This window comes from Kogia breviceps, chromosome 10 (genome assembly GCF_026419965.1).
Source record: "Kogia breviceps isolate mKogBre1 chromosome 10, mKogBre1 haplotype 1, whole genome shotgun sequence".
Classification (NCBI taxonomy): Eukaryota; Metazoa; Chordata; class Mammalia; order Artiodactyla; family Physeteridae; genus Kogia; species Kogia breviceps.
The window spans coordinates 4,856,590-4,877,535 of record NC_081319.1 but is presented as its reverse complement, the minus strand read 5'-3'; the positions used below and the strand labels follow the sequence as shown (position 1 = coordinate 4,877,535).

The 20,946-nt window shown below is 48.2% G+C and overlaps 1 protein-coding gene across 5 annotated transcripts in view; it reads left to right on the top strand.

Annotated features, from left to right (window-relative positions):
• Window positions 1–20,946, top strand: part of IFT122 (intraflagellar transport 122) — a 71,797-nt gene that overhangs the window by 10,591 nt on the left and 40,260 nt on the right. For 3 of the 5 annotated variants that reach the window (XR_010842460.1, XM_067043390.1, XM_059075717.2), the window contains exons 4-11: window positions 3,626–3,704; window positions 5,911–5,987; window positions 8,118–8,184; window positions 9,129–9,275; window positions 12,474–12,549; window positions 19,054–19,245; window positions 19,404–19,542; window positions 20,715–20,917. Coding sequence is in view for 4 of the 5 variants with exons in the window: in XM_067043390.1 (XP_066899491.1) it covers window positions 3,626–3,704; window positions 5,911–5,987; window positions 8,118–8,184; window positions 9,129–9,275; window positions 12,474–12,549; window positions 19,054–19,245; window positions 19,404–19,542; window positions 20,715–20,917 (980 nt within the window). In the remaining variant the exon portion in view is untranslated. The remainder of the gene's footprint in view (window positions 1–3,625; window positions 3,705–5,910; window positions 5,988–8,117; window positions 8,185–9,128; window positions 9,276–12,473; window positions 12,550–19,053; window positions 19,246–19,403; window positions 19,543–20,714; window positions 20,918–20,946) is intronic. The other 2 variants (XM_067043391.1, XM_067043392.1) reach the window with 2 other exon arrangements.

The following is a 20,946-nucleotide window of genomic DNA, read 5'->3' as shown; positions in this document are numbered from 1 at the left end:
TCTGGCTTTAGTCTCTGTGACGGCCTCACAGCCGCTCATTTCTCTCCTGGGCTGCGCCTTCGTCAGTTGAGTGAGCTCAAGTGCAGCTTGCAGTTTCGGAAGATAGTTAGTCTCTTAGACTTCAGTTCAGTCAGTCATTCAAGTATTTATTGAGGCCCATCTGTGTGTCAGGCGTTGTTCTAGCTGCTTGAGATACTTCAGAGAGGAAAACAAAGATCCCTGCCCTTATGGGGCTTTTCTCTGTGTGTGGGGGGGGGTGGGGGAAGGAGCGAGAGTATGAGGGAAGACATACAGTAAACGTGGTAAATAAGTAAATTGGACAGTACGCCGGAAGGTGGTGCGTGTGAGGAAGAAGAAAAAGTAGGACAGGATAAGGGGGATGGAGAGTGCCGGGTGGGCGGGGCCTTGGGTACAGTGTTGGACAGGGTAGTCATGGGGGCTCACTGAGATGGGGACAGGTGAGCAAAGACTTGAAGGTGGGGAGGCAGGGAAAGAACGACTGAGCATCTGGGGAAAGAGAGCTCCTCACAGAGGGAAGGGCCATTGCAGAGGCCCTCAGGTGGGGTGTGTCTTGCTGGGGCTGGGACAGAGAGAATCGGTGGGGAGCAGTAGGGGGAGAGGGTAGAGGGGTAGCAGGTGTGGGGTGGCTGGGTTATGTTGGCTGTCGTAGGACTTTGGCTTCGATTCCCACTGAAAGCGGGGAACCTCTAAAGAGTTCTGAGCAGAGGAGAAATCTGATCGGCTTTATATTTTAAAAGGATTCCTCTAGATGCTGTGCTGGGAACAGCCTGCAAGGGCTGAGGGTTGGGCAGAAAGACAAGTGAAGAAGCGCCAGCCACTGGTGATGGCAGCTCAGACCCCTGGAGGAGCAGAGGAAGTAGGGAGGAGTGCTCAGAGTCTGGATGCAGTTGGAAGGTGGAGCCAACAGGATCGCCTGACAGAATGTGGGGCACGAAGAAAGGAGCCGGGGGTGACTCCATGGTTTTTGACCTGAATGACTGAAAGGATGGAGTTGCCCTGCCCCGAGATGGGGGAGGCTGCAGGCCGAGAACCTTAGAGCAGAAGATCCGGAGTTCAGTTTCAGACGTGTTGCGTTTGAGGAAGGTTGACGCTGTAGAGAAGGGGGGCGGAATTGCTGGAGCAGAGTTGCTGAGTGGGAAGAAGAGAGGGGATCCAGGGCAGAGGTGAGCATGGTGGGAGGTAGAGGATGTCACTGCGAGTGCTGGCAGCGGGGGCATGTCGTATCTAACAGAATTCTCTTCCGTTCTTTCAGTGAAACAGGAAGCAGCAACAGCTGAGAGTGAGGATGGGGAAGGAGGTGTCCAGAGTTGAGGAAAAAGGAAAAAAAGTAAAACACCACCTAGTTGAGGGGCTGAGTGAATGGCCCTGGGAGGTATAGTGAGAGCCTAGCTACACGAAGGGCCCACCCAAAGCTGGTGATCGTGAATTGAAAGTGAGATCAGTGGTGCGATTGTGTCTTTTTCTCCATCACTTTGAGCTGCACAGGTACAGGGACCGAGGAGGTGGAGAGTTGGGTTTAACCAGAGTGGTGGGTTTACAAGCACCTCTGAAGATGCAGTGAGAGGGCAAGGGCAGAGGATGTATGCAAAGGAATGATTATATACATTGACCTTGAGTAATGAGGGGTGAGCAACCTTGTTGCTGAGTAATGAGGGCTGAGAGGACCACAAGGGGTGAGGGAGGTTCTAGTGGGGTTGAACGATCATTGGCATTAGGGCACCAGGTGGGGTGAGAAAGAGGAGAGGTGGTGGTCACACTGGCTGCGTGAAACTGACATTGAGAGTTAAAAGTAAATCCGTCGGGCTTCCCTGGTGGCGCAGTGGTTGAGAATCCACCTGCCGATGCAGGGAACACTGGTTCATGCCCCAGTCCGGGAGGATCCCACATGCTGCGGGGCGGCTGGGCCTGTGAGTCATGGCCGCTGGGCCTGTGCGTCTGGAGCCTGTGCTCCGCATCGGGAGAGGCCTCAACAGTGAGAGGCGCGCGTACCACCAAAAAAAAAAAAAAAGAAAACAGGCTTGGAGCGATTACGGGTGACGGGGTGACGGTGGCAGAGCTGGGCCTGACCTGGATCCTCTGACTGCAGAGCCCTTGTCCTTTCTGGTGTATTATGCTGCCCCTCATGACACTCATGTAACGATAAGGAAGTCTTTTCGCCTTGGATCCAGAAGTGAGGATACGCTGAATTACAGTTTTGCTCTTTAAAAAATGATGATTTTGCTTGTTTCCTATTTCCCCCTTAAATTTAATAAGTATTTAATGAGCAACCATGATACAAAGGTGTATTAAGAACTAGTATTTCTTCAAGGAAAGCAATACAAGGCAATGTAAGGAAATAGTAATAATAACTACTTTTGTTTAGCATTGATTCTAGGCCAGGCACAGACCTAAGCACTTGAATCTCATTTAATCTTCACAACAACTATGAGGTAAATACTGTTGTTGCGTCCACTTTTCAAATGAGGAAATGAAGGCCTAGAGGTGTTCAGTAGCTTGTTCCTGGTCCTACAGCTGGTGGGTGGCATCCCTGGGGATTCCAGCTCTGACTCTGAGCCCTTAGCCCACACTCTTCACCTGCTGCCCGCCAGTGTAAGGGAGCAGTGGCAGAAATAATAAATAAGAGCAGCTTCTATTATTTAGTATTTGCAGCAGTGTCACATGGCCCAAGCAGTGTGAAAATGAAAATCTCATCTGTCACTCTTTTGCTTAAAGCCTTTCTTTGGGATAGAGAGCAGGATCTTACTGTGGCCCCAAAGCCCCTAGAGATCCCTCCCCCACCCGCCTCACCCATTGTCCTTGATGTTCCATGCTGGCTGCCTCTCAGCTCCTCACGCATGCAGGTTTTTCCTGCCTCAGGGCCTTTGCACATCTGTTTGACCCATATGGATGGGTCTCTCTCCTCTCGTTGCACCTGGCTAAGCTTTGCTCAACCTTTAGGTCTCAATGAAAGATACCATTCTCACAGAAACCTCCCTCACCAAAATTGGGTCCCCAGGTATTCTCTTTCATAGGGCCTTATTTTTATAATTTTTTTTTTTGCGGTACGCGGGCCTCTCACTGCTGTGGCCTCTCCCGTTGCGGAGCACAGGCTCCGGACGTGCAGGCTCAGCGGCCATGGCTCACGGGCCCAGCCGCTCCGCGGCACGTGGGATCCTCCCGGACCGGGGCACGAACCCGTGTTCCCTGCATCAGCAGGCGGACTCTCAACCACTGCGCCACCAGGGAAGCCCCAGGGCCTGCTTTTTTTTCTCACCACGTCGTATATGAATTGGATTAATTTAATTTAATGCCTACTTTTCCTGCCAGACAAACTCTATGAAGGTAGGCAGCATGTATGTTTCAATTACTACTTGATTCTGAGCACAGAACATGATGCTGGCATGTGATAGGCCCTCAGTGCATCTTTGGTAGTGCCAGACAGAGCAGGGTATGAGCTCAAACTTCCTGACTCCAAAGTGCTGCCGCTCAGTACACATACGAAGATGGGGTAGAGAAGCAACTGACACTTCCTAGGGACCTTAAAGAAGTCGTTTTCTAAGAAATACTCTGCAAAGTGCTGGCCTAAATGAATGTGAAAATTTATTCTTTTTGAAAACACTTTTAGGCAAGCGCTTTGCTTCTGGATCAGCTGACAAAAGTGTTATTATCTGGACGTCAAAATTGGAAGGCATTCTGAAGTACACGTAAGTAACCGTTTAGGTGGACGGTGTTATGAGTTTGCCTCTTACTGAGCTACGGTAGCAAAAGCCCCTTAGCAAAGCTATCAGGAAGGACTTTTTTCCCTGCAGTTGAACTTCAAGTGAAGTTGTGGGGTTGTGCCCTGGGGAGGTTGGGGAATGAGTGAGTGAGGGGACGGTTCTTGAGCACTGCAGGCTTGGCCAGCACTGGGCTAGGAGTTTTCATGCAGCTCAGTTTAGTTAATCTGATATCGCACATTCTACCCCACCCCGACCTGTCCTTTTTCAGGAGCCTCACATCCAGCCACCGTTGACACGCTGAGACTTGGGGTCAGTGTGCTCCAGGCCCCTGTCAGCGCAGAGGCTCTCCTCCTGTTCTTCCCTCTCCCTCCGCCTGGTTAACCCCTCCTCACGCTGCACATCTCAGATGTTGCTTCTTCTGTGAAGCCTTCCCTGCCCCTGTAGCCTTGACTGGGTCTCCTTCACGGCCGTCCTCACAGCTGTAGTGTTTTTTTTTTTTTTTTTGCTTTTGGCCGTAATGTGCGGCTTGTGGGATCTTAGTTCCCCGACCAGGGATTGAACCTGTGCCCCCTGCAGTGGGAGCGTGGAGTCTTAATCCCTGGACCACCAGGGGAGCCCCCACAGCTATAGTTTTACACTTCTTCTGGTGGCTGATTGATATCTCCCATCAGCCTGTAAGCTCCATGAGGGCAGACACTGTGTCTGTTTTGCTCATGCTGTGTCACTGGTGCCTAGTGCAGTGCCCGGCCTGTAGGAGGTACTCAACAAATGATCGTGTTTCTTTTTAATTGTGGTAAAATACACATAACATATCATCCTAAGCACTTTTACGTGTACAGTTCGGTAGTGCTAAGTACACCCATGTTGTTGTGCAGCCAGTCTCCAGCACTATTTTTCATCCTGCAAAACTGAAGCTCCAAACCCATTAAGCAGCCACTTCCGTTGCCCCTCCCCCAGCCCTAGGCACCACCATTCTACTTTCTGTCTCTATGAATTTGACTACTCTGGGTACCTTATATAAGTGGAATCCTATGGTGTTTGTCCTTTCGTAATTGGTTTATTTCACTGAGCATAATGTCCTCAAGGTTCCTGTGTCAGAATTCCCTTACGTTTTAATGCTGAATAATATTCTGGTGTACGTACAGAGCATATTTTGTTTACCCATTCATCTGTTGCTGACGGACATTTGGGTTACTTCCACCTCTTGGCTATTCAGAATAATGCTGCTGTGAACGCCGATGAACAAATCAACATTAGAATGAATGAATAAATGAATGAATGAATGAGGTTGTAAGTAAAGTATTACCCAGAAGTGGAGGAATAAAACTCAGGTTGAAGGACTTCCCTGGTGGCACAGTGCTTAAGAATCCACCTGCCAATGCAGGGGACATGGGTTCGAGCCCTTGTCTGGGAAGATCCCACATGCCGCAGAGCAACTAGGCCCGTGCGCCCCAATTACTGAGCCCGCACTCCAGAGCCCATAAGCCACGACTGCTGAGCCCGCGTGCCACAACTACTGAAGCGTGTGCGCCTAGAGCCCATGCTCCACAACAAGAGAAGCCACTGCGATGAGAAGCCTGCGCACCGCAACAAAGAGTAGCCCCCGCTCACTGCAACTAGAGAAAGCCGGCATGCAGCAATGAAGACCCAATGCAGCCAAAAATAAAAATTAATTAAAAACAAAAAACAAAAAACAACTCAGGCTGAGATGCCCCGTGTGGTACATGACTTACTCAGATTTCGTTGTTATTTCAGATGTTTCCAGATATTGGTCTAGTATTTTCATTGTACCTCCATCCTGTATTGATGAATGTATTTCCAGGCCTCCACAAAGCAATAAGTGTTATGGCTATTAATATGGCACTTCTTATGCACCTGGCGCTAGGCGAGGTGTTTCACATCCTTCTCTTACCGGCTGGCACACCAGAGGTGTGCAGCACGCTAGTCTTGGAGGAGGTGGCGTTTCAGCTAGGCCAGTCTGATGGGTGGGTAATGTTTGAGAGAGGAAAATAGTGGGTGGGGGGTAGCCCAGGACGGGAGAACTCATCCCTGTGCTTTTAATTGGTCACTTGCATCAGAGTTCACTGTGTGGAGCCAGAGAGGCTGTGGACCCATCATTAAAATCTTGAGCTGTAGCCGCTGAAGCGTTTGTGGTTTGCTGCATAATCATCTACACTTGTTTACTTCCCAGGCATAATGATTCTATCCAGTGTGTCTCCTACAACCCTGTTACCCACCAGCTGGCGTCCTGTTCCTCCAGTGACTTTGGTAGGTTCTGATTCCCAGTGTCTTTGTCTGGGAATAACTGAAAATTGGCAAAAAGTGCTGAAATCGATCCAGAATGTGGTGGTTTTGTCCTGAGAGAGTTAATGCCGTTCTCTCCTGCTTCGATGGCTGAAGGAAGGCCGACACTTGTTCTTTAAATTGTGTAGAAACCAAGAGGGTGAGTGATGGCACTGAGTCTGGTAAGAAGTGTGGGAGACAGCAAGAAGGGCCCTGGGAGGGAGTTGGTAAGAGGGCTGGGAGAGCACAGGCATTAAGCCGGTGTTGCCACCTCTGGGAAGCCTCCCCCGCCTCCCCCTGGCAGGGACAGTTCAGTTGTCCCCACCTCCGGGTCCCCCAGCGTCCGTGTACGTGTGGAAAGCTTCGCTGTGCTTCTTGTGCGGCGTGTCCCCGTTAGTTGTTCAGTGGCCGTGGCTGTCCTCCCTGAGGGGCTGAATGCCCCGAGGAGTTCACCCACCCCACACACGGCACTGGCGTGGTCCTCGCGCAGGGGAGAAGCAGTGAGACGTCAGCGAAGAGGCAGGAACGCGAGCAGAGGCTGGCATGTTCTCTTTTCAAGGTCGATTCTGGCTTACAGCTCATAAGTTCCGTCTTCCTTGCTAAGAGATAGTGGTTACAACAGAACAGCCATTGTTGAAGTCAAGGAGCGAGAGATCTAATCCCTTTCAGGTCCCCTTCCTGACCTCAGATGAATGCATCCCCCCGTCCATCCACTGATAGAGTTCTGAGGTTCCGAAGAGAGGATGTAATTGAAAGCACGTTGTATAAATAAAAGGGGAAGGGACTGCCATTCATTAAAAATTTAGCATTTTCTCCATGTGAGGCATTGATCTGGGTGCTTACTTTTGGGGTGAAAAAGACAAAATAGAATTCCTGCCCTCAAAGAGCTTGTGGTCGGGGGCAGGTAGGAAGAATTTGTAAAAATATACTATTAAGGAATAATGTTTGTTGAATGTTTGTGATATGCTAGGCACTATGCTGAGAGTTGAAACAAATTCTTGTGTGAGCTCTGTGATGACCCCTGAGGTCAGGTATTATTCTCATCGCCACTTCACTGAGGAGCAGAACTTGGGCTTAGAGCGGTCCAGTGACTCGCTTGAGGTCACCCAGCGGGTAAGGGCTTGGACCTAGGCCACGTGATGGCATCTAGAGTCTGCTCTGGTCAGCGCTGCCTCAGGGGCCTGGAGGGTGTGGTTTCCTCCAGCTGGAGGCTCTTGGCGGGGCTCGGTGGACCACAGGTAAGGTGTGCATAGGCTGAAATGCCGGGGGAGGCATTCTGGGCAGGGGAGAGGGGAAGCACATTGTTTGATGTTGCACCTTGCTGTGTAAATGCGTTTCTGCCCTAGGGTTACCTCCTTGGCCATGCTTCATGGCTCAGGCAAAGAGTAGAATTTGCTTATGTTGCCCAGACCTACACCTGTTGTGGGCCCCTGAGTCACTGGCAGGAGGGAACAAGCCGAAGGAGACCAGTGTGCCAGGGACATGGCACAGCCCAGATAGGGTCAGGAGAGACTGGATTTTCAGAAAGCGTCATTCATTACTTTGAATGCTGAGTTGTACTCTGGTTGCAGTGTAATACTTATGAACAGTGAAGTTGCCAGTTCTTTGACTTAAACGCCTGAAAAGTTGGCTATCGATTCACCAATATATCTTCCTCTCTTTTTTCTTTTGAAATAATTATAGATTCACAGTAAGTTGCAAAGATAGTTGAGAGGTCTTATGTACCCTTCTTCCTGTTTCCCCACTGGATACATCTTATGTAACTGTTGTATGGTATCAAAATCAGGAGATGGGGCCTGGCACAATGTGTGTATATAGTTCTGTCATTTCATCCCCTGTGTAGATTACTGTCACCACAAAGATACTCCTTTACCACCATCTCCCCCATCTCCTGTTATCACTAACCCCTTGTACCTGGTAACCATTCATCTGTTCCCCATCTTTATATAAGATGGAATCATATAGCATATGACCTTTTGAGATTGGCTTTTTTTAACTCGGCATAAAACCCTGGCAATCCATCTAAATTGTAGTGTGTATCAATAGTTTGTTCCTTTTTGTTGCTGAGTAATATTCCAACCAGTCTCTCTTCTCTTGTATTATTTTGTGTTGAAGGCTTATGGTCTCCTGAACAGAAGTCTGTCTCTAAGCACAAATCTAGCAGCAAGATCACCTGCTGCAGGTAAGTTAAGGGCAGCTCTGAAGGTAGTTTTTTGTTCCCTGCTCTTCAAACAGACTCTCAAAGTCTGGTTAGTTCACACAGTAGAGAAGGTCTTGTGCTACCTAGTAGGTTTGGGCCCCGTGTTTCCTCTTTTCTTCTCTCGTGGTCTCCTCGATGGGAAGAACCTGTGCTTATGATCGGCAAGCAAAAGAGAACTGCAGGTTGCTTTTGTGCACTTGCCTAGCAGCAGGCCTCCCCAGCCTCCAGCTGTGCTCAGGGGAGGCTCTGGGAACCCGAGGCTGTCCTGGTCCAGGCAGCACATGCGCCGGAGAAAGCTCGGGCTTTGATGTTAGATCTGGATTCGAATCCACATTCAGTGGCTGACAGGCTCTGTGACCTCAGGAGGTTCCTTACTAGACAAATGGGGCTTAATTAAGATGCTGACTTGATGGGGCTGTCGTGAAATGCACCCGAGCCGATGAGTTTAAAGCAAGCACCGCGGTACCTGCGCACGGTAGACGCTCTCAAGCGGCGGCTGGCCTCGCTGCGCAGCTTCTGAGTGTAGCCTTTCTTTCCATTCGGTGTTTGTTAGGCACCTGTTCTAGAGGCTAGCAACAACCAAGGCGCAGATTCTGTTCTTAAGGTGCACTGGAAGTGGGAGGAGGTTGAAATGGCGAGCGGGGAATGGAGGCTGACCCAGCAATGCAGGCAAAGCTAAGGGCCGCTGTGGCAGTGCAGACAGAGCCTGTGGGCGCCAAGAAGGCGCTCCCGTCTTCACATCTCACCCTCCACTCCAGGAAGAAATGGGACTCTGAGTTTGGCTCTCTGATTTTTACGTCAGGGTCAGGATGAGCCCAGCCATTGCTGCCTCGTCAGACTGTTTCAGCCGAGGTATCGTGCTCACAGCGTTGACTTTCTGTGTGTTCCTTTCCCCTCCCCATGCCCTTCGTTGGTGGTTTGAACAGCTGGACAAATGACGGTCAGTACCTGGCTCTGGGGATGTTCAATGGGGTCATCAGCATACGGAACAAAAACGGCGAGGAGAAGGTGAAGATTGAGCGGCCAGGGGGCTCCCTCTCCCCCATATGGTCCATCTGCTGGAACCCTTCAAGGTGACCGCACAGCTGTCCTCCTCCTAGGGCAGAAACTCGGTGAAGAAGGCCTTCCTCAGCGGGCTGAGTTCTCTCCTCCTGAGGGCTCCATGATTCAGAGGCTTCTCACCCCATTTGACTGATCTGTTTTGGAACCTATTCCATGTGAATGGAATTTTTAAAGAGCCCATCTTGAGTGTTGGAACGAATCCCAGACGTTTGGCCGAGCAGATGAGCTCTCTAGACCAGCTCAATGTGTGTGTCCGCGGGAGAGAGGGAGAGAGAGTATGTATGCATGTGACGCAGGAGAGCCATTTGCTTAGGAATCACTAGCTTGCCTCTCTGCTGTGGCTTTATTTTGGTCTTTTCCACCTTTCAGTTCTTGCCTCCAAGTCTGAGCAGAAGATGTGCTTTTTTCATGAGCCTTTTTTACTTTTTCATGAGCCGATTTTGCTGCCCTTGTCAAAAAAAGTCAAAATTAAGTATAAATGTCCCCAAAGCCTATAGTTCCACAAACAGTTGGCATCTACCTTCTCTAACCTTACACGTTTTCCTTACTGTGCTCATGTGACGTTTACGGTGGACTAATAGCTTTACGTCCTCTTTGTATAATTCTGTGATATTATTAAACCACCAATATCCCCCACAGAGTCCTCTGAAGGTAAAGAACTTAATGTTTACCAGCCCAATGTCATTTTACAGGTGGTGCCTACTTGATTTAGAAGGAGTTTAATTTCATTGCTTTTCTTACATCAGATTATTATGCTTCTTCCTGAATAATTTTGTTCAGCCCAGGGCTGTACCATGTATGTCTAATGCCTTCAGAGGCCATTAGCCTACCCCAGAGTTCCTGCTGTTTGATTTTTGTGGCCACGGATGACTTTGTGGCTTCAGGGTACCATTTTTAATTCATGAGAAGCAGGACACGCAGTGTACCTGGTTGCTGTCCTCTTCCGGGCGGGGTTCAGGGGCTTCTTGACAGGTTTTGAAATTACAGCCTTAGTGTAGTTCTAGGCAATGTGATTGTGAGCAACCACTTACCGTCTGCAGCCGATGGGAGAGTTTCTGGATGAACGGAGAGAACGAGGATGCTGAGGAAGTCATTGTCAACAGATATTTTCAGGAAATGCCTTCCACTCTGAGGTTAGCAGTGCACAGTAGTCAAGGTAGTGAGGCAGAGGAGGAAGAGCCAGAGGAAGGGGACGGCAGTCCCAGGGACGACAACTTGTGAGTGTGTCCCGAGGAGCGAGAACCCTCCCTGGAAGGGTCCAGCCCCCAGCGTAGACCTGCTGGGGCAGGTGCTGCTCCGAAGCTCCTTTCCAAAAGGGACCGGGGGCGGGGATGTTGCTGGTGAAAGCTCCTCCAGCAAGGGGGACACTCCCTCAAAACTTGTGAGTTATAAAATTCTTCTTTGAGAGACTTTAGGAAATACTGAAAAGTCTAAGGGAGAAAGTTTGACTTTTCTATAAAACCCCATCCCCCGAGGAAACCACTGTTGGCACTTTAGTGCATTTCCCCTCAGGCTTTTAGTGTATTCATATAATGAACCAAATCGTGTCCTACTTCCTTTTTTTCCACCTAACATCATAGAGTGAACTCTTTCCAGTAACATTAGAGGTCCTTTGAGAAACATGATTTTTAGTGCCTGCCTCGTGTGCCCTTGGCATGGCCGCCCAGGAGTTCAGTGAACACTTCCTCTCTTACTGGACACTTTCTTAGCCTGTTTCCACGCTGCACCTCACCTTGTATTTGCTAGGACACGTATCAGAGAGGAGACCCCCATCTTACCCACAGCCCTCACACCAAATCCTCGCTGTCCAACCGTCCTTCCTTCTCTTCAGTCCAGGTTACCTGTAGGGAAAATGCTGCAGGCTGGAGTGCGGGAGCCAGGATATTCTGATTGGGCAAAAGTGATCGAGCTTAGGACTTTTCAAACTGTGTTCTGTGGTGCCTGGGGTTCCTTGGAAAAAGAAGGTGGGAGGTGGGGGACAGGGAAGGGAGGAAAGGGTGGGTTTCAGGTCCCCATCTGTGCTTCAGCCAGAGCAGACCCTTTAATTGTTAGCACAACTGTTTGTTTTGGTAAGGAGTCCCACTGCCAGGGGAAAAAAAGGGGGAAAGAAGGTTGAAAACCACCCATCCAGCTCGTGGGGCTGAACCCGGCCCAGAGCTGTGTGTGGTCTCCCCAAGAGGGCTCACTGTAGCCTGGGCCTCTGGATCGTGTTTGGATTTCAGTGCCAGGCACACAAAGTTCACCTGTGGGTCCGTTCCATCCCTCTCCATCTTTGTCTTTTTTCCCTTAGTTACACATTAGTGCTGTTTTGCCACTCTTGGCTGGGTTTTGCAGAAAGGGCTGCACCATGCTTTGCCTGCATATTTCATGGTGCTGCCAGATGAGCACAAGGCCCTGGGCTCAAAAAGCTGGAATTAGTCAACAAAGAGGAGGCAACATTAGGTGGGTTAAGAGCAGGACTCAAGGGCTGGGAATGTCGCTCTCTTGAACTAGATTCCTCAGTAGCCTGGTCCCCAGCCTTAGCTGAGGAGGTTTCTCCTGTGCTGGTCCTACAGCCCCAGTTCCTAGACACTGATCCTGAAAGGCACTCAGTTTCAAAGACAGTTGTTTGTCTTTTTTTTTTTTTTTTAATTAGATCCAGTCAACCTTTTCACCTGTGCAAAAACCCCAACTGTGAGAGAACCTAGTTTTAGGTGTTTATTTCCCTCCTGAGGAGAGGCAAGCCAAGTTCCCCTCTGTCCATTAAAAAAAATCAGACGATCCATGCCTTCCCAGTGCAGAAGACATATCTCTCCGCCATCTCCCCATGTTTTATAGTGTGTAAGAGAGAAGCACTCTTGGATCTGCAGCCTCGCTGGTTCTTAGCTTTGCTCCTAGGAAACTGAAATGAGAGGTTTCACCTCTTCATTGTGGCAGTGTCTCGGCACCGCGAGCACCCGAGTGGTAGGGCATTCGGTGAAATAACAGGTCCCGGGAGGGCTGAATCCCACCTGGCCCCTTCCCATTGGACTGATTGATGGGTAGGCCCACATTACAACTTTTGGCCTCTGTACTCTTGTCCAACATTTGGCAATCTGACAGCCGGGCCAGGGCTTTCTTTTTCCTGTTTGTTAAACTCTCAGGCCACACTGAGATGTACATGCTGATGAGGGCTGCACTCCTGAGCCGGCCGTGGCCCCACGTAACCTTTTTTGTCTTCTGTTGATTAGAGAGGAACATAATGACATCCTGGCTGTAGCTGATTGGGGACAGAAACTTTCCTTCTACCAGCTGAGTGGGAAACAGGTATGTAGCTGTGTACAAGCCCGATGGGAGAAACAGTCTCGGTCATGCCTGTTTTAGTGTATTTTCATGTTTGGAGATTGTATTAATAATAATTGTACATTATTATTATTTTATTTATTTTTTTTTTTGCGGTACGCGGGCCTCTCACCGCTGTGGCCTCTCCCGTTGCGGGGCGCAGGCTCCGGACGCGCAGGCTCAGCGGCCACGGCTCACGGGCCCAGCCGCTCCGTGGCACGTGGGATCTTCTCGGACCGGGGCACGAACCCGCGTCCCCTGCATCGGCAGGCGGACTCCCAACCACTGTGCCACCAGGGAAGCCCCAATTGTACATTACCTTTGTTAGCTCCTGCTTATTGAGCATTTACTGTGATACCAGCTTTGGTGCTCAGTGGTATAAATACTTTATCTCATTTAATTCTTACAAAACCTTTTGAAGTAGGTACTTTGATCAACTTCTCAGAAATGAGTAGATAATACTTAGAGCAGTGAAATCAGTATTATGTCCAAGGTCTCGCACTGCTAGGAAATGATGGCCCCTGGGATTGAAACGCAGCTTGGTCTGTAAAGTCTGGGTTCTAGTCATGACCCTACCTTCCTGTGTTTGATTTATTCACCTTGTGAATACTTATGAGCAGCCGCTAGGCCAGCCCTTCACCTATTGGGAGCTGCTGACACAGCGCTGTGTAAGTCAGTGCCTCTGCTCTGCGAGAGCTCACAGGCTGGTGCGGATAGCCAGCAGTCCCCGTGCAGTGTGATCCGTGGCACGAGAGAGAATTGTACAGATAGACCGCTATAGGGACACACAAAAAGATGGCAGCACTGCTTGGTGGCGACCGGAGGTTTTGTAGAGGTGGGCTTGGAGCAAGACAAGCAGGAGTTCGCTAGGCAGAGGACAGCGGGAATGGTGTCTCAGGCAGAGGGAATAGCATCTGCGGAGGCAGGGAAGAGTGAAAATATGTAACAGTTCAGGCGACAGTGATTTGTTCAGGATGACTGGATCCCCAGACTTGTGGACAAAGATGGAGCGAGAAAGGAAGATGGGGACATGATTGTAAAGGACCTGGCTAGTGAGAATAAGGAGTTTGAACATCATCTACTCGTAAGTATTCAGGAGCCGTAGATGCAGGTAGGGAGTCACCTGGTCAGATTCCCATTTCAGAAGATTTCCTTGTTTCTGTGGAGGGTGGATTAAGATAGAGAGAGCCTGGTAGTAGGAAAATCTGTTAGTAGGCAGAAGACACTGAGGATTAGAGCGAAGGTAGTGGGGGTAGCTGGAACCGAATACAAGCAGGTGAGAATTACAGCCTGTTCAATGGAGCCTTTGTTTCACAACATCCTTACTCAAAAAATGTCATGCTAGCAGGGAAAGGTTTCAGGTATGTGTAGCCTACCTTTGGGGCCATTTCTTCTACCTCATCTTACTGTTTGTTGGTCATTTCTTTTATAATTAAGTAAAGAAAAAATAAGTTTCCCAGTTTCCCATGGCTGATTTCCCCAAACCCTCATTTGTATCATCTTGCATCTAGCCCTGGCCCTATCTCTTCCTCCACTTAATGTGTGTACATCATCATTCAGCAAATATTTACTGCATATCTACTGTGTAGTGGACATCGGGTGTGGATATCGGAAGTTCATGGGAACAAAAATCCACACTACACAGGGAAGGAATGGGGTCTCGTTGCTATAGTGACCACAAAGAAGAGCTCAACGTGGGGGCCAGGCCATGGGAGATATCTTGCATGTATGCCGCTCCAGAGCTCATGTTGTGGCCCTGAGTTTTTGAATGATAAGCAACCTCACTCTGCTGAGATAACTTGTTTGGGACAGTAAAATTGTTTCCTCAGTGGGTAAGTGTCTTCTAAATCTGGGAAGATTTAGAATTAAATATACGGTGATGAAGTAGATCAAATCTATACTTTTGTGTTAGGCTTAGGTATAATGTGTACTTTTGGCATTTTAAGTGTTTGTAATGTTTAAGGGGATCTGGCTTAATAATGACAATAGCTAACATTCATTGAGTTTCAGGCATTGTATAAACTCCTTATAAGGTTAATTCTTTTAATCTTTATAACAACTCTGTGAGGTAGATACTATTATCACCGCTTTACATCTAAGAAAATTGAGGCACAGAGAGGTTCAGTAATTGCCCAAAGACACACAGTTTAGCTAGTGGTCAAGCCTGGATTTGAACCCAGGCAGACGAGTACTAGAATCCCTATTAGAATCTCTATCAGATTTGTCTTATGATGACCGTTTAAAAGACATAATCTAGTAATCAATTTTATTCTTCCAATTTTTTTTTGGCCATGCTGCACAGCTTGCAGGATCTTAGTTCCCCGAGCAGGGATTGAACCCAGGCCCATGGCAGTGGAAGCGAAGTCCCTTATTCTTCCAATTTTGAATTGAAAGATAAAAGAAATGTTTATTAAGTACCTAAGCAATATTGGAATGTTAAAGAGATTTATTATATTTTCTGGCTTGGGATTGTGGGGGAGGTCACTGAGGTTCTTGATTCTATACATCTATGTCTTTATTATTTCACCAAATATAGAAAATTTTTTGGTTATTATTTCTTCAAATAACTTTTCTTCCCCATTCTCTACTGTCCTTCTGGGACTCCCGTTATACATGTTAGACCTTTTGATATTGTTCTCCAGGTCACTGAGGTCCTGTTCATTTAAAAAATCTTTTATTTCCCCTCTGATCTTGAAATTGGAGGATTTCTGTTTCTCAGTCTTCAACTTCACTGACTCTCCTGTCATCTGTAATATTTCTCTTAAGCCCATCCAGTGAATTTTTGTTTCAGTTATTGTATTTTTCAGCTCTAGAATTTCTATTTTAGCTCTTCTTTCGTATTTGTTCATTCATTACAAGTATATTTTCCTTTATATTCTTGACCATAGTTATAATGGCTTTTTTTTTCTTTTTTTTTTTTTTTTGGCTGTGCCACATGGCATGCGGGATATTTGTTCCCTGACCAGGGATCAAACCCGTGGAAGCTGGAACCCTAACCACTGGACCGCCAGGGAATTCCCTAAAATAGCTATTTTAAAATTCTCATCTGCTAATTCTACATTCTGAATCATCTTGGGGTCAGTCTCTATTGGTTGTCTTTTCTCTTGAATATGGTTCACATTTTTCTGCTTTTTGGAATTTTGGGTTATATTCTGAACATTGTGAATGATACAGCATAGGGAACATCTGTCATGTTGCTGTTAAGATTACTGTGTAGTTTTTTGGGTTTTTTTTTCCTTCAGCAGGTAGTTAACTTTGCTGGACTCAACATTTAAATTGTACCTTTCCTGTGTGGGCAGCAGCCGGAGTCTCTGTTCACCTCTTCAGCCTTTGCTAGGCTGCTTGGCATCTGCCCCACTCGTGGTGTGTGTAGTTCCAGGGGCTCCAGATATTCAGCAGTGTATGTGCAGGATTGGGGCTCCCCCTCTGCATCTGTCTCTTTTCTGGGATTTCCCACCTCAACTGCAAAGCTGCTGTGGTTGCTCCAAGTTCTGTGCTCATCCGTCAGGCCGCTGCCAGTGCCTGCCCTCAGGCAAAAAGCCATTAAAAAATGGAGAAGCTCACCTAATGCCATTCCCTTCTTCCAGATGCATTTGTGTCTTCAGTCTCTTTCTGCTTCTGCTTGCTCTCCAGTGCCTCCAGGTGGTTGTAGTTTATAGTTGGTCCAGAGTTTGCAGTTGTTGCCTGTAGGAAAGTTGGTCCAGTGGCAAGTAGTGAGCATTACCAGAAGCTGCAAGTCTGCTGTGCCATGACTCATACGATTTTTTAGTTTTCTCATTAGAGCTACTGTCATTATGGAAGTACGAGGGGAACTTTTGGTTATTAGGCATTTGAAATTCTTAAAAAGGAAAATTGAATATATTAAGTTAATAATTGCAGTTTAAATTAGTTTAAGGGAATTAACTAAGTTGTAAATGAGACTAAAGGATTTTATGGTCTGTGCAAAATTGAATTCCGTAAAGTTTAATGAAAGACTCCTTTTCAGTTGGTTGCTTATTTTTTAAATTTTTATTTATTTGTTATTTATTTATTTTTATTTTTGGCTGCGTTGGGTCTTTGTTGCTGGGCGCGGGCTTTTCTCTAGTTGCGGTGAGCGGGGGCTACTCTTCGTTGCGGTGCACAGGCTTCTGACTGCGGTGGCTTCCCTCATGGCAGAGCACGGGCTCCAGGCATGCGGGCTTCAGTGGCTGTGGCACGTGGGCACAGCAGTTGTGGCTCGCAGGCTGCAGAGCGCAGGCTCAGCAGTCGTGGCGCACGAGCTTAGCTGCTCCGCGGCACGTGGGATCCTCCCAGGAGCAGGGCTCAAGCCCGTGTCCCCTGCATCGGCAGTCGGATTCTCAACCACTGCGCCACCAGGGAAGCCCCCGTTGCTTATTTTTACTAGGTTTATAAATAGGAAAATATTTGTAAGTTGAACAAAACTTAAGGAGAAACCAGGGTTTTAGAGTTATTTCTATAATAAAGTGATTATTAGTTTAATAATGATAATAAAAAATAGGGCTTCCCTGGTGGCGCAGTGGTTGAGAGTCCGCCTGCCGATGCAGGGGACACGGGTTCGTGACCCGGTCCGGGAGGATCCCACATGCCGCAGAGAGGCTGGGCCCATGAGCCATGGCCGCTGAGCCTGCACGTTTGGAGCCTGTGCTCCGCAATGAGAAAGGCCACAACAGTGAGAGGCCCACGTACCGCAAAATAAATAAATAAATAAATAAATAAAAATAGTCTTTTGTCACAGCAGGCACACTCGGGCAGCAAAGGACTTGGGTGCCAATGAGGAGCATGGGCTTTAGTGGGGAGACATCAGGTTAAATGTGCAACTGCAGAGCAGTGAGAGAAGTGCTGTGGGAGAGGCAAGCACAGGGAGATGGGTCTTAATTAGGCCTTAGGTGGGCAGGGAGACTGGGGGTGCTTCCTGCAGGAGGTGACACCTGGTAGAGAAGAAGAGGGAAAGGGCACTCTTGGCCAGGGCTGGGGTGGTGTGGAGAATGGCACCTGTGTCATCACGGAGGATTGAAAGAGCATGGGCCACTCAGGAAACTAGAAGAAATTCATTTTGGCTGAGACAAGGATGTTGGGAACAGAGCTCGGGAGCTTGACTTTCATCCTGAAAGCAGAGGGGGCGCCATCAAAAGTGAAAAAACAGTGCACAGAGTGGGAGAGAATTTTTACAAATCGTTTATCTGATGAGGGACTTGCATCTAGAATATGTAAAAAAACTCCTACAACTCAATAATAAGACAACGTAATTAAAAAATGGGAAAGGGATCTGAATAGACATTTCTTCAAGCAAGATCTACTTGTGGCCAGTAAGCACATGAAAAGATGTTCAACATCGTTGGCTACCAGGGAAATGCAAATCAAATTCACAATGAGACACCAGTTCACACCCATTAGGATGGAGAAATTGGAACCCTTATTTACTACTGATATGAATATAAAATGGTACAGCCAGCCACTTTTTAAAAGTCTGGTAGTTTCTAGAAGGTTAGACATGAAGTTACTGTATGACCCAGCAATTCTACTCCTAGGTATGTTTATCTAAGAAAGATGAAAACATATGTCTACACAAAAATTTGTACACAAATATTCGTATCAGCGTTATTCATAATAGCGCAAAATAGGGAGAACCCAAATGTCCATCAGCTGATGAATGGATAAATAAAGTGGGGACTATCCATACAATGGAAAATTATCCAGCAACGGCAAGGAGTGAAGGACTGACACCTACTACAACAAGGGTGAACCAGTCACAAAAGTCACATATTTTATGATGCCATTTATATGAAATGTCCACAATAGGCAAATCTATAGACGGGAAGGAGATTAGTGGTTGCCTGGGGATGGAAAGAGGAGGGAACGGGGGTTGACTGCTAACAGGTACAGGGTTTCTTTTTGGGGTGTTGGAAATGTTCCAGAATTAGGGACGATGGTTGCACAACTCCAAATATATTAAAAGCCAATGAATTGTACCCTTTAAGTGGATGAATTGTATGGTATGTGCAATTCCTCGAAAAGGTTGTTATAAAGAGAAGTTAGGATGAGTGGAGTTTCAGAATAAAGGACAGTTTTTAGAAAATCGAATGGACTTAGTCTTGTGAAATACAGAAAAAGAAAGGAAAGAAGGGAGGGAGGGAGGAAGGAAAAGGAAAGCAAAGGAAAAAGGAAAGAAGCTGAGGGGAATCCTGAACGCTAGTAAAGGCTCTGTGCGGAGGAAGGTGCCGCTTGGCCGAGGAGCTAAGCCACACCCCCGGTGCAGCTGGGTGGGACTGGGGCAAGACACTGGAGGATCTGGCTGTGTTGGGGGGAGAGCTGGGGTGCTCCACAGGACTGGCCTGCAGTCATGATGGGATCAGTCACACACGGGAGAATGCCGACCGGCTCTCCTCAGTCTTCCCAGCTCCCTCTGAAAGTTGGAGGGAAAAGCCCTTGATTGTGCTGTGATTACGACGAACTCGGAAGAAGATTTCCCTTGGTGTGTTCTTTCCTCAGATTGGGAAGGATCGGTCACTGAACTTTGACCCCTGCTGCCTCAGCTACTTCACGAAAGGGGAGTACATTTTGCTGGGGGGGTCGGACAAGCAAGTATCCCTTTTCACCAAGGACGGAGTGCGCCTTGGGACTGTCGGGGAGCAGAACTCCTGGGTGTGGACGTGTAAAGTGAAACCCGATTCCAACTACGTGGTAAGAAGGGGGAGTTCATTTGATGGGCCGATGCCAGAGTAGTCGCTGAACATCAGCCACGTTTAGCCAGGCAGATCATTGACGCTGGTTCCCGACAAGCGGGAGGGTCGACTCTTTCTCCACAGAGAGCTGGGAATTGACACTGTCTTTCTCTGCAGGTGGTAGGCTGCCAGGATGGCACCATTTCCTTCTACCAGCTTATTTTCAGCACAGTCCACGGACTCTACAAGGACCGATATGCCTACAGGGATAGCATGACTGATGTCATCGTGCAGCACCTGATCACCGAGCAGAAAGGTAAAAGGCCGCTGTGGCCCCTCTGCCCTCCAGACAGTGGGAAGAGCGGCAGGTTGAGGGGGCTCCTGACAGGGCACATGAAACGGTAGGAAATGTGTCTCCCTGGTCTTTTGGGAACACGCTGGACCACCAGCTCTTGCTTTTTTTTCGTGGTGGGGTGTGGAGAGGATGTAGATGTCTTCGAAAGCAATAAACCCTCTCTCCAAAACAACAAAAAAAGCAAAAAGCACAGACTCAGAAAATTTCGCAGATAATACCGAGCAGAACGTGGGCTCCCTGGCTAAGGAGGCTAACGGATCACAAGTTAGAGCTGGGGGTTGGGGCTGACCTGCATGGATCTCTGTGGATCTGTATCTTCTCTGGTCACAGTCCCTTCGGGGGTGCTCATCCGTCAGCTCCGTCTCCCCTCGCCTCCTGGCGGGTCCTTCTCCCAGAGGTAAGCCCACAGTGGGTTGCACGGGCTTGGTCAGAAGATCAGGGTTCCGGGCCTCGTGTAGTCAGTCTCCTCCTGTCCACCCAAGTGGCCGTGCTGGTTAAATGCACTGACTTCAAGTGCATTCGTATCCAGATGTGCTGGCCACAGCACGCTGCCGGGGGCCTGTGGGTGGGGATCCAGGTCGAGGGTTGTCCTGTAGATGCAGGTGGCACCCTCTGCTCCTCATCTGGGAGCAGCACCTCTGGTTGAAGATTCCAGCTATGATGGTGAGGGTGTAGCTACTTGGGTAGCTCCCCGGTTTCCTTCCTGAGGACGTTTTCTCCACGTGGTCTGTAGCAAGAGTGTGGTTCCCTGTTGTCAAGGGTGGTGGGTGGGAAGTGTCCAGAGGTGTGGGCCATTACCCGGACGGGCTCCCGAGCATCAGGGGCCATGAGTGCCATGCAGAGGAGATTAGATTTATATTCAGCAAGTGATGGTAGCACAAAGAATTTTACTTTCCATAGCCAGTTGTAAGCTTTGGACCACAAACATTGTATACAATTTTGGATCTCAGTTTAGCAGAGCTGACTGTACTTATTAGACACTCTGTAAAGAAGTTTTGATGAGAGTGTCTCCTTTACTTGCCAATAACGGTAACTAAATGATGGCTTTTAATTTCTCTGCCTTCTACCTTACTTAACAGCCTCTTGGTAGAGCTGGTTTTTTGTTTGTTTGTTTGTTTTTTCCTCTTTGACAGTTCGGATTAAATGCAAAGAGCTTGTCAAGAAAATTGCCATCTACAAAAATCGATTAGCTATCCAACTGCCCGAGAAGATCCTGATCTACGAGTTGTATTCAGATGACTCGTTGGACATGCGGTACCGGGTGAAGGAGAAGATTGTTAGGAAGTTTGAATGTAACCTCCTGGTGGTGTGTGCCGACCACATCATCCTCTGCCAGGTGGGCGGCGGTGGCTGGGAGGATGGGCC